At 47.6% G+C, this 19,517-nt stretch overlaps 1 protein-coding gene across 3 annotated transcripts in view; it reads left to right on the forward strand.

The window, feature by feature from the left end:
- The first annotated feature begins 312 nt into the window (after positions 1-312).
- LOC309561756 (solute carrier family 26 member 6-like) overlaps positions 313-19,517 on the forward strand; it is a 93,417-nt gene continuing 74,212 nt past the window's right edge. Inside the window, exons 1-2 of one of the 3 annotated variants that reach the window (XM_082265766.1) lie at positions 313-479; positions 17,914-18,076. In XM_082265766.1, the coding sequence (XP_082121892.1) occupies positions 17,946-18,076 (131 nt within the window). In that variant the 5' untranslated portion in view covers positions 313-479; positions 17,914-17,945. Of the gene's footprint in view, positions 480-12,853; positions 12,953-17,913; positions 18,077-19,517 lie in introns of those variants that run through there. The other 2 variants (XM_082265765.1, XM_082265767.1) reach the window with 2 other exon arrangements.

Below are 19,517 nucleotides of genomic sequence, written 5' to 3' on the forward strand. Positions count from 1 at the left end.
AATTTGTTATAATCCTTGCAATGTACAGAGATCACCCAGAGGGAAATGTTTTTTTCTCAACAAAAGTGGAGTTACGCTTTAATATTTAACACCACGTAGTAGATCACAGGGACAGATGCAGAGGACGCCCAGCAGAGAAGATATTATGGACATCCTATTTGACCATATATAAGAATATGATGGAATTATATTAATGAGGTCACAGTAGGAAGAGCTGATTATGTGACGATCTGCATGGATTGGAAGAGAGGGGGAAGATGCTGAATGTTACAATGTAACCACAGGGGGGTGGGGGGAGGGGGGGTCTTGTGATTTCCTCGTGGTGAATGGACATTGTACCTTCCCGCTCATCAGCAATACAGAACACTGAGAACATCATCTCCATCACATCTGCTTCTGTCTGGACATGGAAGAGCAGAGAGGAGATGTGAAGGAAGAGGACGGGATGAGAATGGAACGCCTCTACTGCGGGATTCTGGGTAGGGATGAGCGACAATCAGAAGCCTAGCAGAGAGTCTGTGTATTCTGACTAGGATATAACACACAATGCTGAGAAATATGCAACTGCCATTGCTAACCTCACCATCTAAAAATGCTATGTGACTGGCTGTCACACTTATCTTCTAACCCAGGATTGTCCAAACTACGACCCTCCAGCTGTTCAGGAACTACAATTCCCATGAGGCATTGTAAACCTCTGACATTCACAGAGATAACTAGGCATGATGGGAATTGTAGTTCCTGAACAGCTGGAGGGCCATAACCTAAAGTGATACTAAACAATATCCTTATTTTACAATAATAATCCATACATATCCTTTACTTAATGGTCCTATAATCTATTTTTCATTAATTCGTTTCTTCCTGTGTTTTTCTGCCTCCTTGTAACATCCTCCATGAGGTCCCAAACCTCTTCTTTTGTTTGAATGAGAGGTGCATGTTAGTTGTGGTCCTGTACATTGCTCTATGCACACTGCACATCCCATAGGCCACCCCAGGAATGAACAAGAGAGGGTGGCTATGTTCCTACATACAGTGGGACTAAGGCAAGGTGGCTATGTTCTTACATACAGTGGGACTAAGGCAGGGTGACTATTTTCCTACATACAGTGGGACTAAGGCAAGGTGGCTATGTTCCTACATACAGTAGGACTAAGGCAGGGTGGCTATGTTCCTACATACAGTGGGACTAAGGCAGGGTGGCTATTTTCCTACATACAGTGGGACTAAGGCAAGGTGGCTATGTTCCTACATACAGTGGGACTAAGGCAAGGTGGCTATGTTCCTACATACAGTGGGACTAAGGCAGGGTGGCTATGTTCCTACATACAGTGGGACTAAGGCAAGGTGGCTATGTTCCTACATACAGTGGGACTAAGGCAGGGTGGCTATGTTCCTACATACAGTGGGACTAAGGCAGGGTGGCTATTTTCCTACATACAGTGGGACTAAGGCAAGGTGGCTATGTTCCTACATACAGTGGGACTAAGGCAAGGTGGCTATGTTCTTACATACAGTGGGACTAAGGCAGGGTGGCTACGTTCCTACATACAGTGGGACTAAGACAGGGTAGCTATGTTCTTACATACAGTGGGACTAAGGCAGGGTGGCTACATTCCTACATACAGTGGGACTAAGACAGGGTAGCTATGTTCTTACATACAGTGGGACTAAGGCAGGGTGGCTATTTTCCTACATACAGTGGAGCTAAGGCAGGGTAGCTATGTTGCTACATACAGTGGGACTAAGGCAGGGTAGCTACGTTCTTACATACTGTGGGAGTAAGGCAGGGTTGCTACATTCCTACATACAGTGAGACTAGGGCAGGGTGGATACATTCCTACATAAAGTGGGACTAAGACAGGGTGGCTATGTTCCTACATACAGTGGAGCTAAGACTGGGTAGCTATATTCCTACATACAGTGGGACTAAGACAAGGTGGCTACAGTCCTACATACTGTGGGGCTAAGGCAGGGTGGCTACTTTCTTACATATTGTGGGAGTAAGGCAGGGTTGCTACATTCCTACATACAGTAGGACTAAGGCAGGGTGACTATGTTCTTACATACAGTGGGACTAAGGCAGGGTGGCTATGTTCCTACATACAGTGGGACTAAGGCAGGATGGCTTTGTTCCTACATACAGTGAGACTAAGGCAGGGTTGCTACATTCCTTCATACAGTGGGACTAAGGCAGGGTGACTATGTTCTTACATACAGTGAGACTAAGGCAGGATGGCTACATTCCTTCATACAGTGGTACTAAGGCAGGGTGGCTACATTCCTTCATACAGTGGGACTAAGGCAGGGTGGCTACGTTTCTACATACAGTGGGACTAAGGCAGGGTGGCTACATTCCTTTATACAGTGGGACAATGGAGAGGGAACGTAGCCACCCTCTAACAGGAAGTCAAATCATAGCAAAAAAATAAATAAAAATCCGGGGATTTGGAGGGCTGAGAGTGATAAAAGGATATTAGAAATACATATTTAAAAAAATAATGATGTCATGTTAAATTATAAATAAGGGCAAACCATTTTTTCCCCTGTTTTGGATAGAGTAAAGGAGGGTTATAACCTGTCAGTTGTTTTTTGTTTTGTTATCTGTGTCCCATCAGGGTGATTTCCCTGTATTTCCTGTCCCATAGCCAACACAGGAAGGGAGAGGAAATCCCACAGAAGAGAGGGAATCCCAGGGTGTTACCAGAACTAGTGTCCCCATTGGAAGATTTTCCCTCCATTCCTGTTATGGTAACAACCAAAAAATGTGAGGTTGTTTTATTTTTTTCAGTTTGAGTGATATTTGTCAGCAGGACAAACAGAGAGGGTGAATCTCCCTAATTGGGGGCACAGACTGCAATAAAACCTGACAGGGGGTCTAATCCCACTACACTCTATCTAAAGAAAAAAAAAAAAGTTTTACATTTAGTTATGCTGTAAGGATGATGCATCATATTTTGGCATGGTGCTGACAGCTGGCTCAAACGAACCATGCAAACACCGCTCGCTCACTGTGATCCCCGCGTGTGTGAGTGGCGGACCCGATGTCCGCCGGTCACTCGCGATCGTCAGTTACAGAAGGAGAAAGACAGGCGGCTAATGTAAACACAGCCGCCTGTCACTCTCCCCTATGTAACAGCAGAGATCATACGGTCCTGCTATGTAGGATCGTATGTCTCTGCTGTTACACACATAGCCACATCCCTGCACAGTAAGAATAATGCCCCTAGGGACACACTTATCCCCTCCTTCTCCAATAAAGTTAACCCCTTCCCTGCCAGTGTCATTTTTACAGTAACAGAGCATATGTATAGCACTGATTACTGTAGTAATGTCACTGGTACCCCCAAAAGTGTCAAAAATGTCAGTCAAGGGTCCGATCTGTCCGCCTCAATGTCGCAGTCCTGCAAAAAAAAAAAAAAAAACACAGATCGCCGCCATTACTCGTTAAAAAAAAAAACAATAAAAATGACAAAAATCTTTCCCTTAGTTAGTAAACGCAATAACTTTTGCGCAAACCAATCAAAATACGCTTATTGCAATTTTTTTTTACCAAACATATGTAGCAGAAAACAAATTGACCTAAAATGTTAAAAAATTTAGATTTTTACATTTTTTTTGGGGAATTTCATATAAAAAAATGTGAAAAATATTGTTATTTTTGCAAAATTGTCGCTCTTTTTTTGTTTATAGCGCGTGATCAAAAAAAAATCGCACAGGTGATCAAATACCACCAAAAGAAAGCTCTGTTTGTGGGAAAAAAAGAACGTCAAATTCATTTGGGTACAGCATCGCACCACCGCGCAATTGTCTGTTAAAGTCACGCAGTGTCGAATCGCAAAATACCCCCTGGTCAGGAAGGTAAAATCTTCTGGGGCTTAAGTGGTTTAACCAGGACACACATTAATTACACAGGTTCTTTGGCTGATTAAGGTGGTAATTAACCACTTTACCACCGGAGGATTTTGCTGTCTTCCGTCCAGGCCACTTTTTGCGATTCGGCACTGTGCGAATTTAACTGACAATTGCGCGGTCGTGCGACGCCGTACCCAAACAAAATTTACGTCCTTTTTTTCCCACAAACAGAGCTTTCTTTTGGTGGTATTTGATCACCTGTGCGATTTTTACTTTTTGCGCTATAAACAAAAAAAGAGCGTTTATTTTGAAAAAATAACAATATTTTTCACATTTTTTTATATGAAATTCCCCCCCAAAAAAATGTAAAAATCTAATTTTTTTAAATTTTTGGTCAATTTGTTTTCTGCTACCTATGTTTAGTAAAAAAAATCGCAATAAGCATATTTTGATTGGTTTGCGCAAACGTTATTGCGTTTACTAACTAAGGGAAAGATTTCTGTCATTTTTGGTGTTTTTTTTTTAACGCGTAATGGCGGTGATCTGCGATTTTTTTTGCGGGACTGCGACATTGCGGCGGACAGATCGGACCCTTGACTGACATTTTTGACACTTTTGGGGGTACCAGTGACATTTCTACAGTAATCAGTGCTATATATATGCACTGTTACTGTAAAAATGACACTGGCAGGGAAGGGGTTAATTTTATTGGAGAGGGAGGGGTTAATGTATGCCTGGTGCTTACTGACGTGTAGGGGGGGAGGTGACTGTGTGACAGAAGGACAGATCGGATGTCCAGCTATGCTGAACAGTCCGATCTGTCAGTCCCTGTCACTATGGAGATCCGCCCGCTGTGTTTACACACAGCGGGCGGATCTCCAGACTCGATCCCCGACGATCGGGTAAGAGCAGCGGCGATCGCCGCTGCTCCTCTGCTGGCCCGACTCCCGCTGTGAATGAACACAGCGGGAGCGAGCCTCCGGCGGCGCGCGAGCGCCGCCCACAAGGGGCGGAGTCCAGCGACGTAGGTCTACGTCGCTGGACGGGATCGCGGCACTTTGCCGCAGTAGCCTCCATGTGAGCGGAGGTAAAGTGGTTAAACTCACTTCGTGCCTTAAGTGCATTATATCAGCCTCAGAACCTGTGTAATTAATATGTGTCCTGGTTTAACCACTTCCCGCAAACACATAGATCTACGTGATTTGCAAAAAGTTTTTGTATCTGCATGATGCCTGCAGCTAGAGGCATCATCCCGGTACCATTTTTTTAGAGCCGGCGGTTGGCTTTCGGGTGGTAATGGCCAATGCGGCTCGGGAGCCACTTGGTCGTTACCCCAGTGAGTGGGAGGGGACAACCCCCCCCCTTCTGCGGCTCTGCCCGGGTCTACCGTCACACTGGAAGACCCGAGCAACCAGTCGACATGTCCGCCAGCTGGTTGGAGTCCCGAACGAAGCCAGATTCAGGTTCAATCGGGTTTCCAATGATGTAACTCGGAAGCGGCGTTCATGCCGTCACGTACGGGTTACTCGGCGGCTAAAGGCACTGAATTCTAAAAAGTGACAGTATTCAAAAATGTAGTTTTCGGCATTTTGAATACATTGAAGTGCAGAGGAGAGGTTTGGGGTCTTTTAGACCCTCAATCTCTCCATAAAGAGTACCTGTCACTGCATATTGCTGTCACAAAGGATGTTTACATTGCTTGTGACAGCAATAATTGTGAAAGCAATAAGGCTCGGTTCACACTAAAGCGACCTGTGAGGCGACCTGGTCGCCTCACAGGTCGCCGCAGGTCGCCTCCCATAGGGAAGCTGTGGACCCGTTCTAATAGGAGCGACACAAGTCGCTCCGACCTAGAAAAAGGGTCCGGAGCTTCTTTGGGGCGACCAGGAGGCGACCGCCATAGACTTCAATGTTATGAAGTCCGTGGCGGCCGCTCCGAGGTCGCGGTGCGAAGTAGCGTCGCCTGCATGTGAACGGGGGCCAAAAGTGATCAGATTTATTTATTTATTTTTAAAAAACCTGTGCTAAAGTTCAAAAATTAAATAAAATAAATAGGAAGAAAAAAAAAAAATTTAAAGCTCCCCCGTCGCCATGAGCTCGCGCACGAAAGAAAACGTATATGGAAGTCGCACCCGCAAATTAAATCGCTGTTCAAACTACACATGTGAGTTATTGCCGCGATTGCCAGAGCGAGAGCAATAATGAAAAAAAAGCTACTCTGTAACTCTTAACTGGTAACCGTTAAAAATTTTTAAAGCGTCGCCTAAGGAGATTTTTATTGACCGTAGTTTGTCTCCATTCCACGGGTGTGCGCAATTTTAAACCATAACATGTTGGGTATCTATTTACTCGGCGTGACATCATCTTTCACAATATACAAAAAAAATGGGCTAACTTTACTGTTTTTTTTAATGCAGTGAAATGTATTTTTCAAAAAAAAAAAAAAAAATGTTGTTTGAAAGACCGCTGCGCAAATACACTCTGTGTAATATGTAGTCCTGTGCTCAGCGCTCTGTGTATTATGTAGTCCTGTACCCAGTGCTCTGTGTATTATGTAGTCCTGTGCTCAGCGCTCTGTGTATTATGTAGTCCTGTGCTCAGCGCTCTGTGTATTATGTAGTCCTGTGCTCAGCGCTCTGTGTATTATGTAGTCCTGTGCTCAGCGCTCTGTGTATTATCTAGTCCTGTACCCAGTGCTCTGTGTATTATGCAGTCCTGTGCCCAGCACTCTGTGTATTAAGCAGTCCTGTGCCCAGCGCTCTGTGTATTATGCAGTCCTGTGCCCTGCGCTCTGTGTATTATGCAGTCCTGTGCCCAGTGCTCTGTGTACTATGTAGTCCTGTGCCCAGCGCTCTGTGTATTATGCAGTCCTGTGTCCAGTGCTCTGTGTACTATGTAGTCCTGTGCCCAGCGCTCTGTGTATTATGCAGTCCTGTGCCCAGCGCTCTCTGTATTATGCAGTCCTGTGCCCAGCGCTCTGTGTATTATGCAGTCCTGTGCCCAGCGCTCTGTGTATTTTGTAGTCCTGTACCCAGCACTCGGTGTATTATGCAGTCCTGTGTCCAGTGCTCTGTGTACTATGTAGTCCTGTGCCCAGCGCTCTGTGTATTATGCAGTCCTGTGCCCAGCGCTCTGTGTATTATGCAGTCCTGTGCCATTTGCCAATAAAAAAAAAAATTGTCCCCGGATTTCATTTTAAAAATCTGGTCACCTCAGTCTAAGGACACCCAAAGACCCCTTAGGGTTTAAGCATTGTTAAAATTATATTGTTGAATTTGGTTTTCAGTAATGCAATATATTGCGATATCACATACACACGGTATTGTTATCGTGGTCATTTTTAAAATACCGTATTTTTCTGCTCTCCAAGTCTCCATACACTGCCGGGCTGCCCCCGCGGTGTCCGAACTCCCGGCTCAGCTGTCCTTTTCTAGAACTGAGCCGTTACTTCCTGTATAGGCCCGGTGTTCTATCAGAAAACCCTACCCCATCAGATTTCCCTACCTACGTCATTTCCGGTGAGAGTTCATCATGCACCAGCTGTAGCCGCGTCATACGTCCTACTGCGCAAGCTCGGAATAGGTAGGGAATTTTGATAACATCGTAAGGGGTGAGGCACAAGTCCTACTGCGCATGAGCAGGCGCATGCGCACAAACGGATCGAGCATCAGCATCTCTTATAACAAACATACATCTGATCTCAATGGCACACACTGCGCCGAGCTGACAATGGGACAATCCTATTCCCTACCCACACGTGCACGCCCACTGTCTCATTGTCGGGTCGGCGCAGTGTGGGGCATGGAGATCGGATGATTGTCGGGTCGGTGCAGTGTCGGCTCGGCTCAGTGTCGGGTCAGCATAGTGTGGGCCATGGAGATCGGATTGTCGGGTCGGTGCAGTGTCGGCTCGGCTCAGTGTCGGGTCAGCGCAGTGTGGGCCATGGAGATCGGATGATTGTCGGGTCGGTGCAGTGTCGGCTTGGCCCAGTGTCGGGTTGGCGCAGTGTGGGCCATGGAGATCGGATGATTGTCGGGTCGGTGCAGTGTCGGCTCGGTGCAGTGTCGGGTCAGCGCAGTGTGGGCCATGGAGATCGGATGATTGTCGGGTCGGTGCAGTGTCGGCTCAGCGCACTGTCGGCTCAGCGCAGTGTGGGCCATGGAGATCGGATGGATGTTTGTTATAAGAGATCCCGCTGCTCGACCCGTTGGTGCGCATGCGCCGGCGCATGCACACTAGGACTTTTGCCTGACCCCTTACGATGTTATCACAATTCCCTACCTATTCTGCGCATGCCCAATAGGATGTGTGACGCGGCTACAAGCTGCTGCATGACAAATCCACAGCTGATCTCAACCGGAAATGACGTAGATAGGGAAATCTGATGGGGCAGGGAAATCTGATAGAACCCCGGCTCACAGGAGGAGTGATATTAGATGCACTCCGCCTGTGACAGGAGGAGCCATACACAGGAAGCAGAGGCTTTTTCTCTATACTGCAGCCGCATGCTTCCTCCCGAGCCCAGCCACAGACACAGTGCCTACTACAAGCAAATCTCTGCAAGTACTGGTACCTACCCACTATTATTACCATATACTGTCACTGTGTGTATATATATATATATATTATATGCACAGGCATTGCAGCCCACATTACATTATATTATAGCCATCAAGCAGTGTCTGGCCTACCTGGTGATGACTGGTCCTGGCTCTCAGCTCCAATCCGATAGCCTGGTCATTAAGGGGGCAAATCCTTGCGGTCCAGAAGTGGGTAAACCTGCAGGGGGAGCGGTGTTTTTATATTTAAATTAGTTTACTATTGCTTTAGCATGGTTCACTTGTATGCGGGTTGGTGGCCCACATTTGCACAGGCATAGCAGCCCATTGATTCGAATGGGCTTAAGCTGCTATGCCTGCGTTTTCGGCTGAAAAAAGGTGCATGCAGAATTTAAAAAACAAAATGCAGTGGCCCGTGAAATCCATCCTGATTTTGCACCATGCGACTTACCTGCAGTTCCAGCACGCGCAAACTGTGTTTTTAAATACTGGGCCCACGAATATAAAAATGCAGAAAGCTTACCAGAGCAGGAACTGCAGGTAAGTCGCAGGGCGCAAAAGCAGGATGGATTGCAAGACCACTGCATTTTTTTAAATGCTGCATGCATTTTTTTTACTGTGGAAAACGAGGGCATAGCAACCCATTCGAATCAATGGGCTGCTTTGCCTGTGCAAATGTGGGCCGCATACATGTGATCCGCCAACCCGCATACATGTGATCCGCCAACCCGCATACATGTGGGCCGCCAACCCGCATACATGTGATCCGCCAACCCGCATACATGTGATCCTCCAACCCGCATACATGTGATCCTCCAACCCGCATACATGTGATCCTCCAACCCGCATACATGTGACCCGCCAACTCGCATACATGTGATCCTCCAACCCGCATACATGTGATCCTCCAACCCGCATACATGTGAACCAGGCCTAAAGCAATAGTAAAGTAATTTATAAATAAAACCGCTGGTCCTCCTGCAGGTTTAACCACTTCTGGACCGCAAGGATTTGCCCCCTTAATGACCAGGCCATCGGATCAAGGCCACTTGAAATCATATAATTGAATTATTGATCAACCAATATTGTTTTTTTTTATGCAGATACCGATATTTTGGTCATCGGATATCAGTATAGGCCGATATCTCCTGGAAAAAAAACTTTTTTCCCCTAAAGGTACTCTTTTAGAGGGATCTGGGGGTCTAAAAGACCCCAAACCCCTCCTCAGCACCGAAAAGCATTTAATACGCCAATTTGGCTGTTTTGAATGCTGTCAGTTTTTTTAATTCGGCGCCGAGTACCCGGAAGTGATGTCATCACATCACTTCCGGGTTTTTTAAATGGAGATGCAGTATACCGGGTCTTCTCTTCGGTGGCGGTGGAGGTAGGATGCCCGGGTCTCCCGGTGGGACGGGAGACCCGGGCGAGCCACGGAAGGCGGCGGGAGGGGGAACATCCCCTCCCGCTCCTTGTAATGACAGCCGAGCGGCTTCTCACCCGCATCGGTTGTCATTACAAGACAGCTGACCGTCCGCTGCAGGCATCACTCTGGTACAAGCACTTTCCCAAAATATCGGTAAATCCAAAGGCCGATTCCGATATATCGGGGAAAGTGCATATCGGCCCCCGATATATTGGTGTTGCCGATAATAGGTCCATCCCTAAATTGACCGTGATAATACCATATACCGTGGCAAAACCTTAATCAATTAATCGCAGCATGGAAATCTGATACCTTCACTTGCCTATATGTTTTATTATTATGTCATTTATTCTTTGGTTAATAAAAATTGCTGCTGTGGCCGTATTAAACCCATGCCACGCAGTCCGTGTCGTTATTTTGTAGTATTAGGGACCCATGTTGACGATTCCTTTAGTCATGCTGGCCAGGTCGTGAACCCAGATTCAGCCGGTGAGTAGAGAGTACCTGGAGCCGAGCTTCAGCCGGGAGTTGGGGGTCAGGGGGAGAGCGGTAGGGGGCCGAGTCGCTGCACCATGGGCCTCTGGTTTGTACTTGCCCCCTGGGCCGAACGTTGCCAGTCGGCCCCTGACGCACAGGACTCTTTTTTGGGGTCCGAAGCAGAATCGGATCGCATGGTGGTTCACACCAATGCAATCCGCTTTATGCCAGAACTGACAGTTCGCACTGCGATATGCAAACTGATCTGGGGGTGTCGTTAACTTTGTATTGACACCCCAAGCGATTTGCATATGGCAGTGTGAACTGCCTGCAATTTGAATGCGATGCAGCAAGCCGCAGTGGATTCGCAAGGTTTCCACATGACATATGTGTGAACTTGCCCTTAGTCCCGGTTCACACTATAGCGATACCAGACATTGCATGTGATTCGGAGCGCACTGCTCTGAAAAATACATGCAATGTCTGTGCGATGCAAATTCAGCCATACAGATTGTATACAGATTGTATGGATGAATTGGCATCGGATTTGGACTCAACCCGCACAGGACCCTTTTTTGGGTCCGCAGCAGAATTGGATCGCATGGTGGTTCACACCAATGCAATCCGCTTTATGCCAGAACTGACAGTTCGCACTGCGATATGCAAACTGATCTGGGGGTGACGTTAACTTTGTATTGACACCCCAAGCGATTTGCATATGGCAGTGTTAACTGCCTGCAATTTGAATGCGATGCAGCAAGCCGCAGTGGATTCGCAAGGTTTCCACATGACATATGTGTGAACTTGCCCTTAGTCCCAGTTCACACTATAGCGATACCAGACATTGCATGTGATTCGGAGCGCACTGCTCTGAAAAATACATGCAATGTCTGTGCGATGCAAATGCGATCCGCTTCATGTCCGAACTGACAGTTCGCACTGTGATATGCGAACTGATCTGGGGGGTGTATTGACACCCCCAGCGATTTCCATATGGCAGTGTGAACTGCCTGCAAGTCGAGTGCGATGCGGGAACCTGCAGTGGATGCGCAGGGTTTCCACATCACATATGTGTGAACTTGCCCTTAAGCCTCGTACACGCGTTCAGATAATCGGATGACTTATTGTTCGCATTTTGTTGCATGATACTAATATCGAATTCAAAAATGCACATAGGGCTCTTTCACACGGTCCGCCTCCGTAGGCGGATCCGTGCTGCTCAGCGAGGATCGATCCGCCGATCCCTGCTGAGCCGGCGGATGACAGCTCCGTCTCCGCTTGCAGTGCGGAGAGGGAGGTGTCACAGCTCCCACTGCTCTCTATGGGGGATCGGATGAGAGCGGACCGCCTGTCCACTCTCATCCGATCCGATCCCTGGACGGATGGAAAAATAGGGTTTCCATCCATCCGGATTTCACAGACAGGATCGGACACGGATGGCAGCGGGGGGTCAGCGCTGACATCCGCTGCCCCATAGAGCTGCATGGAGGATCCGATCAGATCCGCCTAAAAAAATGACAGGCGGATCTGACCGGATCGCCCGCGTGAAAGAGCCCTTAAACGTAGGATTTTTTTTCGTACGATTCCGGAAAAGCTTCCTGGTTGCGTAGCTACGTATCCGATAGTGAAAAACAAAAACAATGGCAGCCAGGCTTTTTTCTGTACTATTTTAGTGTTTCTGATCATGCCTGGTCTTTGTCGATCGATTTTTAGCAGACGCATACTGTACTGATTAAACGATTGTCATTCTCTAGGCTATCGTAGTTTTCATGTTTGTCACTTCGGATTTTGTTGGACGAACTGTCGTGATCGGCTGTGTACTAACGATCAGATTATCGTGCGATCAAGTCGAAAGCGATAATTTTCGTACGATTATCTGAACGTGTGTGCGAGGCATTAGTCCCGGTTCACACTATAGCGATGACAGACATTCACATGCGATGTCTGTGTGATGCGAATTCGGATGCAACACGCACAGGACCCTTTTTTTGAGTCCGCAGCAGAATTGGATCGCATGGTGGTTCATACCAATGCGATCCGATTCATGTCTGAACTGACAGTTCGCACCGCGACATGCGAACTGATCTGGGGGTGTCGTTAACTTTGTATTGACACCCCCAGCGATTTGCATATGGCAGTGTGAACTGCCTGCAATTTGAATGCAATGCAGGGTTCCCGTATCGCATATGTGTGACCTGGCACCTTGGATGACGTAGGCGCTGTTGCCTTTGTTCCAGCAATCAGTTTGGAAGCAGGAGCCAAGATTTCCCTTGTGTTAGTTCTGGCTGCAGGGTGGGGGGGATAATAGAACCGGTTGTGTAACCTGGAGATGGCAGCAGTTGTAATTATTCAGCTGGCTGTGATAGGTAAAGACTTCACACACCCCAACAAATGGTGTCTAAGCTGTGCGAATATCCTATGTGTAAAGCCCTGTTCAGGTGAGGTTGTAGAGTGCGGCTTGTTCAGGTTTATAAATGATCCATTAGAGCACAGGACTCAGCAAGAACTCGGCTCAAAGTCCTTTAGCACTCTAAAAACAGGCGAGGAAGTGTTTGTGTGATCAGCCGGGGCTCCTCGCCGCCTCTGTGGGAAGTAAAGGACGCAATAAAATCTCCCCGCCAGGACTTGCGTTGTGTAGGTAGGAGTGCGATGCGTGCGTGCGTGCGAGCGAAAACTTGAATAGCTATTTAATGTTGTTATGTCGATTGTTTGTACATGTCTGGGTGCAAACGGCATTGCTGAAAAACCACCAAGCCATTCAGCAAGTTATTTAAAGAGGTTGTAAACTCAAATTTTTTGTTCTTTTTTCTTTTTCACCCTGAAAGAGAAACACATAATGAGCTAGTATGCATCGCATACTAGCTCATTATGCAATACTTACTTAGAACGAGCCCCCGCCGGGCCGCCCGCTCACCTGTATGACTGAACATGTCACCCGTCTTCCGGGATCGCGGCACCCGGCCATCTGATTGGCCGGAGCCGCGGTGACGTCACTCCCGCGCACCAGCGGCCGTTCCTTCAGAGTGCATGCGCCAGTGACGTCACTGGCTGCATGTGAGGTAAATATCTCCTAAGGAGATATTTACAGTACCTATAGGTAAGCCTTATCATAGACTTACCTATAGGTACAAGTGTCAGAGGAGGGTTTACTTCCTCTTTAAGGCCCATATACCCGATAAGAAAATTGGAAGTAAAATTTCGTCCGGTGAAAAATCTGCCGATTTTCGGATTGTTGGTATGGTGCATTCGACAGCCGATTACGGATTTTCGTACGACAAAAACTGAATGTGCAGGCTATAAAATTTTTAGGCCCCTTTCACACTATCTGTCCGTTTGGACGGATTCCGTTTTTCTCAGCGGGGGATCGAGCCGCCGATCCCCCGCTGAGCAGGAGGATGACAGCTGTGTCTCCGTGCTGTGTGCGGAGACACAGCTCTCAGTTCCCCATGCATCTCTATGGGGGAAATCGGGTGGGAACAGACCGCTGGACGGATGGAAAATAGGGTTTCCATTCGTCCAGATTTGATGGATCGGGTCAGATGTCAGCGGACATGTCTCCATTGACATCCGACGCCCAATAGGAATGCATGGGGGACCGTTCAGATTCGCCAAAAAAACGAACAGGCTGATCTGAACGGTCCGCCTGTGGGGGGCCTAATTGTACGTCAACACAATGTCCGATTTTCATTTAATTAGCACAGTTTTCGTCCGAAAAAAATCATAAGGGCTCTTTCACACGGGCGGTCCGATCAGATCCGCCTGTCAGTTTTTTAGGCGGATCTGATCGGATCCTCCATGCAGCTCTATGGGGCAGCGGAGACACCTCCGCTGACATCCGCTGCCATCCGCATCCGATCCTATCCATGAAATCCGGATGGATGGAAACCCTATTTTTCCATCCGTCCAGGGATTGGATCGGATGAGAGCGGACAGGCGGTCCGCTCTCATCCGATCCCCCATAGAGAGCAGCGGGGGCTGTGACACCTCCCTCTCCGCACTGCAAGCGGAGACGGAGCTGTCATCCGCCGGCTCAGCAGGGATCGGCGGATCGATCCTCACTGAGCAGCACAGATCCGCCTACGGAGGCGGACCGCGTGAAAGAGCCCTAAGAGCAAGACTACGCATGCTCGGAAACTAAAGAATACATATAACACAATTTAACACATGACATCACTTCTGAAATTGAATTCTGTCCTACGAGAATTTTCGTATGAAAGGATCCTCTTCACTTTCCATATGAGACTAGCGTGCAATAAAAAAACAAAGAAAATTCGTCTGATAATCTGTGTGTATGAGGCTTTAGCTTGCAGATGCCCAAGAGTGTTGCATCCAGCAAGCATTTATTCAATTCTGGACCGGAAGATTTTCCCCCTTAATGACCAGGCCATTTTTTGCGATTCGGCACTGCGTTACTTTAACAGAAAATTGCGCAGTTGTGCGACGCTGTACCCACACGAAATTTGTCCTTTTTTCCCCACAAATAGAGATTTCTTTTGGTGGTATTTGATCACCTGTGCAATTTTTTTATTTTTTGCGCTATAAACAAAAAAATAGCGACAATTTTGAAACAAAAACAATATTCACATTCTGCTAAAGGACATTCCCAAAATTCAGAAAAATTTAAAAATCAAAATGTTTTTAACATTTTAGGCCAATTTGTTTTCTGCTACATATTTTTGGTAAAAAATCGCAATAAGCGTATTTTGATTGGTTTGCGCAAAAGTTATTGCGTTTACTAACTAGGGGAAATATCTATGTCATTTTTTTAATACATTTTTTTTTTCTAGTAATGGTGGCGATCTGCGATTTTTTTTTTTTTTTTTTTTTTTTTTTTTTTTTTTTTTTTGCGGGACTGCGACATTGCGGCGGACAGATTGGACACCTAACTGACATTTTTGACACTTTGGGGGGCCAGTGACATTACTACAGTAATCACTGCTAAAGATATGCACTATTACTGTAATAATGACACTGGTAGGGAAGGGATTAACTCGGGGGCAATCAACGGGTTAAATGTGAGCCTAGGGGGTGTTTTCTAACTATGTGGGGGGGTGGGCTTGTGACATCAACACAGAGACCTGTGATCCTAAATAGGAGAAACACAGGAGCTTTGTGTTGATAGCAGAGAGAACAACGGTCTGCTGTGTTTACAACAGCAGACTGCCGTTCTGTCTCCATGGGGAGCGATGGCGAGTGCCCAGCGGCAGTCGCGGTCACCGGCCCCGTGATTCAGCTTCCCCGCTGGTGAATGGGGGCACGCTTCCCTTCCCTTAGCCCACCCAGTCACTTGTTGAGACATCAGTGTAGGGCGGTAGGAAGCATAAAAATGTTTATTCTAACACAGGCACAAAGAGATATACACTCTGGGACAATCCCCCCTCCCCTTTAGCAGCTGATCTACATGCACATATACATCCCATAATACACGGGTGTCAAACACAAGGCCCGGGGGGCTGAATCCGGCCCGCCAAGCCATTTCAGGGATTCTGATGGTGACCCAGATGTAAGGGGGATTCTAATAGCGACCCTGATGTAAGGGGGAATTCTAATGAGGACCCTGATGTAAGGGGGAATTCTAATGAGGACCCTGATGTAAGGGGGAATTCTAATGAGGACCCTGATGTAAGGGGGATTCTAATGGTGACCCTGATGTAAGGGGGGTTTTAATGGGGACCCTGATGTAAGGGGGATTCTGATAGGGAACCTGATGTAAGGGGGGATTCTAATGGTGACCCTGATGTAAGGGGGATTCTGATGGGGACCCTGATGTAAGAGGGATTCTGATGGGGACCCTGATGTAAGGGGGATTCTGATGGGGACCCTGATGTAAGGGGGATTCTGATGGGGGCCCTGATGTAAGGGGAATTCTGATGGGGGCCCTGATGTAAGGGGAATTCTGATGGGGGCCCTGATGTAAGGGGAATTCTGATGGGGGCCCTGATGTAAGGGGAATTCTGATGGGGACCCTGATGTAAGGGGAATTCTGATGGGGACCCTGATGTAAGGGAGATTCTGATAGGGACCCTGATGTAAGGGGGATTCTGATAGGGACCCTGATGTAAGGGGGATTCTGATAGGGACCCTGATGTAAGGGGGATTCTGATGGGGACCCTGATGTAAGGGGGATTCTGATGGGGACCCTGATGTAAGGGGGATTCTGATGGGGACCCTGATGTAAGGGGGATTCTGATGGGGACCCTGATGTAAGGGGGATTCTGATGGGGACCCTGATGTAAGGGGGATTCTGATAGGGACCCTGATGTAAGGGGGATTCTGATAGGGACCCTGATGTAAGGGGGATTCTGATAGGGACCCTGATGTAAGGGGGATTCTGATAGGGACCCTGATGTAAGGGGGATTCTGATGGGGACCCTGATGTAAGGGGGATTCTGATGGGGACCCTGATGTAAGGGGGATTCTGATGGGGACCCTGATGTAAGGGGGATTTTGATGGGGATCCTGATGTAAGAGGGATTCTAATAGGGACCCTGATTTAAGGGGGGATTCTAATGGGGATTCTCATAGGGATCCTGATGTGAGGGGGATCTTGATGGTGACTCTGATGTAAGGGGGATTCTGATGGTGACCCTGATGTAAGGGGGAATCTGATGGTGACCCTCATGTATTGGGGGGGATTCTAATGAGGATCCTGATTTAAGGGGGGGTTCTAATGGGCACCCTGATGTAAGGGGGATTCTAATGGGCACCCTGATGTAAGGGGGATTCTAATGGGGACCCTGATGTAAGGGGGATTCTGATGGTGACCCTGATGTATGGCGGGATTCTAATGAGGATCCTGATTTAAGGGGGGGTTCTAATGGGCACCCTGATGTAAGGGGGATTCTGATGGTGACCCTGATGTAAGGGGGATTCTGATGGTGACCCTGATGTAAGGGGGATTCTAATAGTGACCCTGATGAAAGAGGGGATTCTAATGTGGACCCTGATGTAAGGGGGATTCTAATGTGGACCCTGATGTAAGGGGGATTCTGATCGAGACCCTAATGTAAGGGGGATTCTAATGGGGACCCTGATGTATTGGGGACTCTGATGGGGATTCTGATGTAAGGAGGATTCTAATGGGGACCCTGATGTACCTGTCATCCACCTGCTCAGCGGGGATCGGCGGATTGATCCGCGCTAAAGAAAACAGGAGTCGTCGGGCGCACCGCCTTTGGCAAAGGAGCCTAATGTGGAAAAGGTTAGTGACCCCCTGCTATTGACTGTCACTTGAATGACAGCTCTGAGTCTGCTGGGGCTGCTGACATCACATCCAAGATGGAGACACCCAGCAGCAGTCTCCGGTGGATGTCTACACAAGGGAAGCTTTTATATAATAACATAAATAAACAAAGAAAATGTATAAAATACATGAATGCACATATAATCCTATGGGAAGATTGTTGCTGTATTGAGTGGTCTGGTGACAGGGTCTCTTTAACGTGAAGCTCCATTCTTTCAAATAGGAAAAAGCAATCCCTTCCAGGTCTCCTGTATGACATCTGTTGGTTCATTAATATTGAATAATGAATTCTGTTATCTGTACTTTGCACACAGCTCTTCTCTTCTTACAAAGATTCACCTTCATTTTTTTGGAAGCTTTGTGATAGGGGGGTATACCACGTCCCAGAATGGCCGACCCCCCCAGTCCTGATCATGGAAGGAAGCAGCTGGCGCTGAGTGAAGCAGAACTGGAGGAACTGGCTCCCAGATCTCAGGATTCTGGACCACGACTGCTCTCCAGGATGAAGAAGAGACTCCGGTGAGTACTTGCAGAATAACATAGCATGCACACGGGGGTATTAAAAAAACTCCAAACTACGCTGGATCTGCCAAGAGCTGGAGGATAATTCCAAAGTAAAAATAGAAAATGTGCAGTTATGGATAATTTTGTTTTTCAGAAGAATATGTATGTAAACATGTATGAATATGTTTGGCTAGGACAGGAATCTCCAATTTTTGTTTACAAAAGGCCAGTTTACTGTCCTTCCGACTTTAGGTGGTCGGACTAGGGCCAATGGGAAGTAGATAATGCCGCAGCATCATTGGTATCAGTGGGAGGAATAGGGCCCCATTGTTGTTAGTGGAGGGGGGGGAAACCATGCCCAATCATTGGTGTCAGTGGATGGAACAGTGCCCCATCATTGGTGCCAGTGGAGGGAACAGTGTCCCATCATTGGTGCCAGTGGAGGGAACAGTGTCCCATCATTGGTGCCAGTGGAGGGAACAGTGTCCCATCATTGGTGCCAGTGGAGGGAACAGTGTCCCATCATTGGTGCCAGTGGAGGGAACAGTGTCCCATCATTGGTGTCACTGGAAGGAACAGTGCCCCATCATTGGTGTCACTGGAGGGAACAGTGCCCCATCATTGGTGTCACTGGAGGGAACAGTGCCCCATCATTGGTGTCACTGGAGGGAACAGTGCCCCATCATTGGTGTCACTGGAGGGAATAGTGCCCCATCATTGGTGTCAGTGGAGGGAATAGTGCCCTATCATTGGTGTCAGTGGGAGGAATAATGCCCCATCATTGGGATCAATTGGGGGAACAGTGCCCCATCGTTGGTATCGATGGGAGGAATAGTGCCTCATCATTAGTGTCAATGGGAGGAATAGTGCCTCATCATTGGTGTGAGTGGGAGAAATAGTGCCCTTTCGTTGGTGTCAGTGGGAGGAATAGTGCCCCATCATTGGGATCAATTGGGGGAACAGTGCCCCATTGTTGGTATCAGTGGGAGGAATAGTGCCCCATCATTGGTGTCCGTGGAAGGAATAGTACCCCATCATTGGTGTTAGTGGAAGGAATAGTGCCTCGTCATTGGTGTGAGTGGGAGGAATAGTGCCTCGTCATTGGTGTGAGTGGGAGGAATAGTGCCTCTTCATTGGTGTCAATGGGAGGAATAGTGCCCCATCATTGGTGTCAATGGGAGGAATAGTGCCTCGTCATTGGTGTAAGTGGAAGGAATAGTGCCTCTTCATTGGTGACAATGGTAGGAATATTGCCTCATCATTGGTGTGAGTGGGAGGAATAGTGCCCCATCATTGGTGTCAATTTGGGGAACAGTGCCCCATCTTTGGTGTCAGTGAAAGGAATAGTGCCCCATTATAGGTGTCAGTGGAAGGAATAGTGCCCCATTATAGGTGTCCGTGGAAGGAATAGTACCCCATCATTGGTGTTAGTGGAAGGAATAGTGCCTCGTCATTG

This window comes from Pelophylax lessonae (genome assembly GCF_965119305.1).
Source record: "Pelophylax lessonae genome assembly, chromosome: 8".
Lineage (NCBI taxonomy): Eukaryota > Metazoa > Chordata > Amphibia > Anura > Ranidae > Pelophylax > Pelophylax lessonae.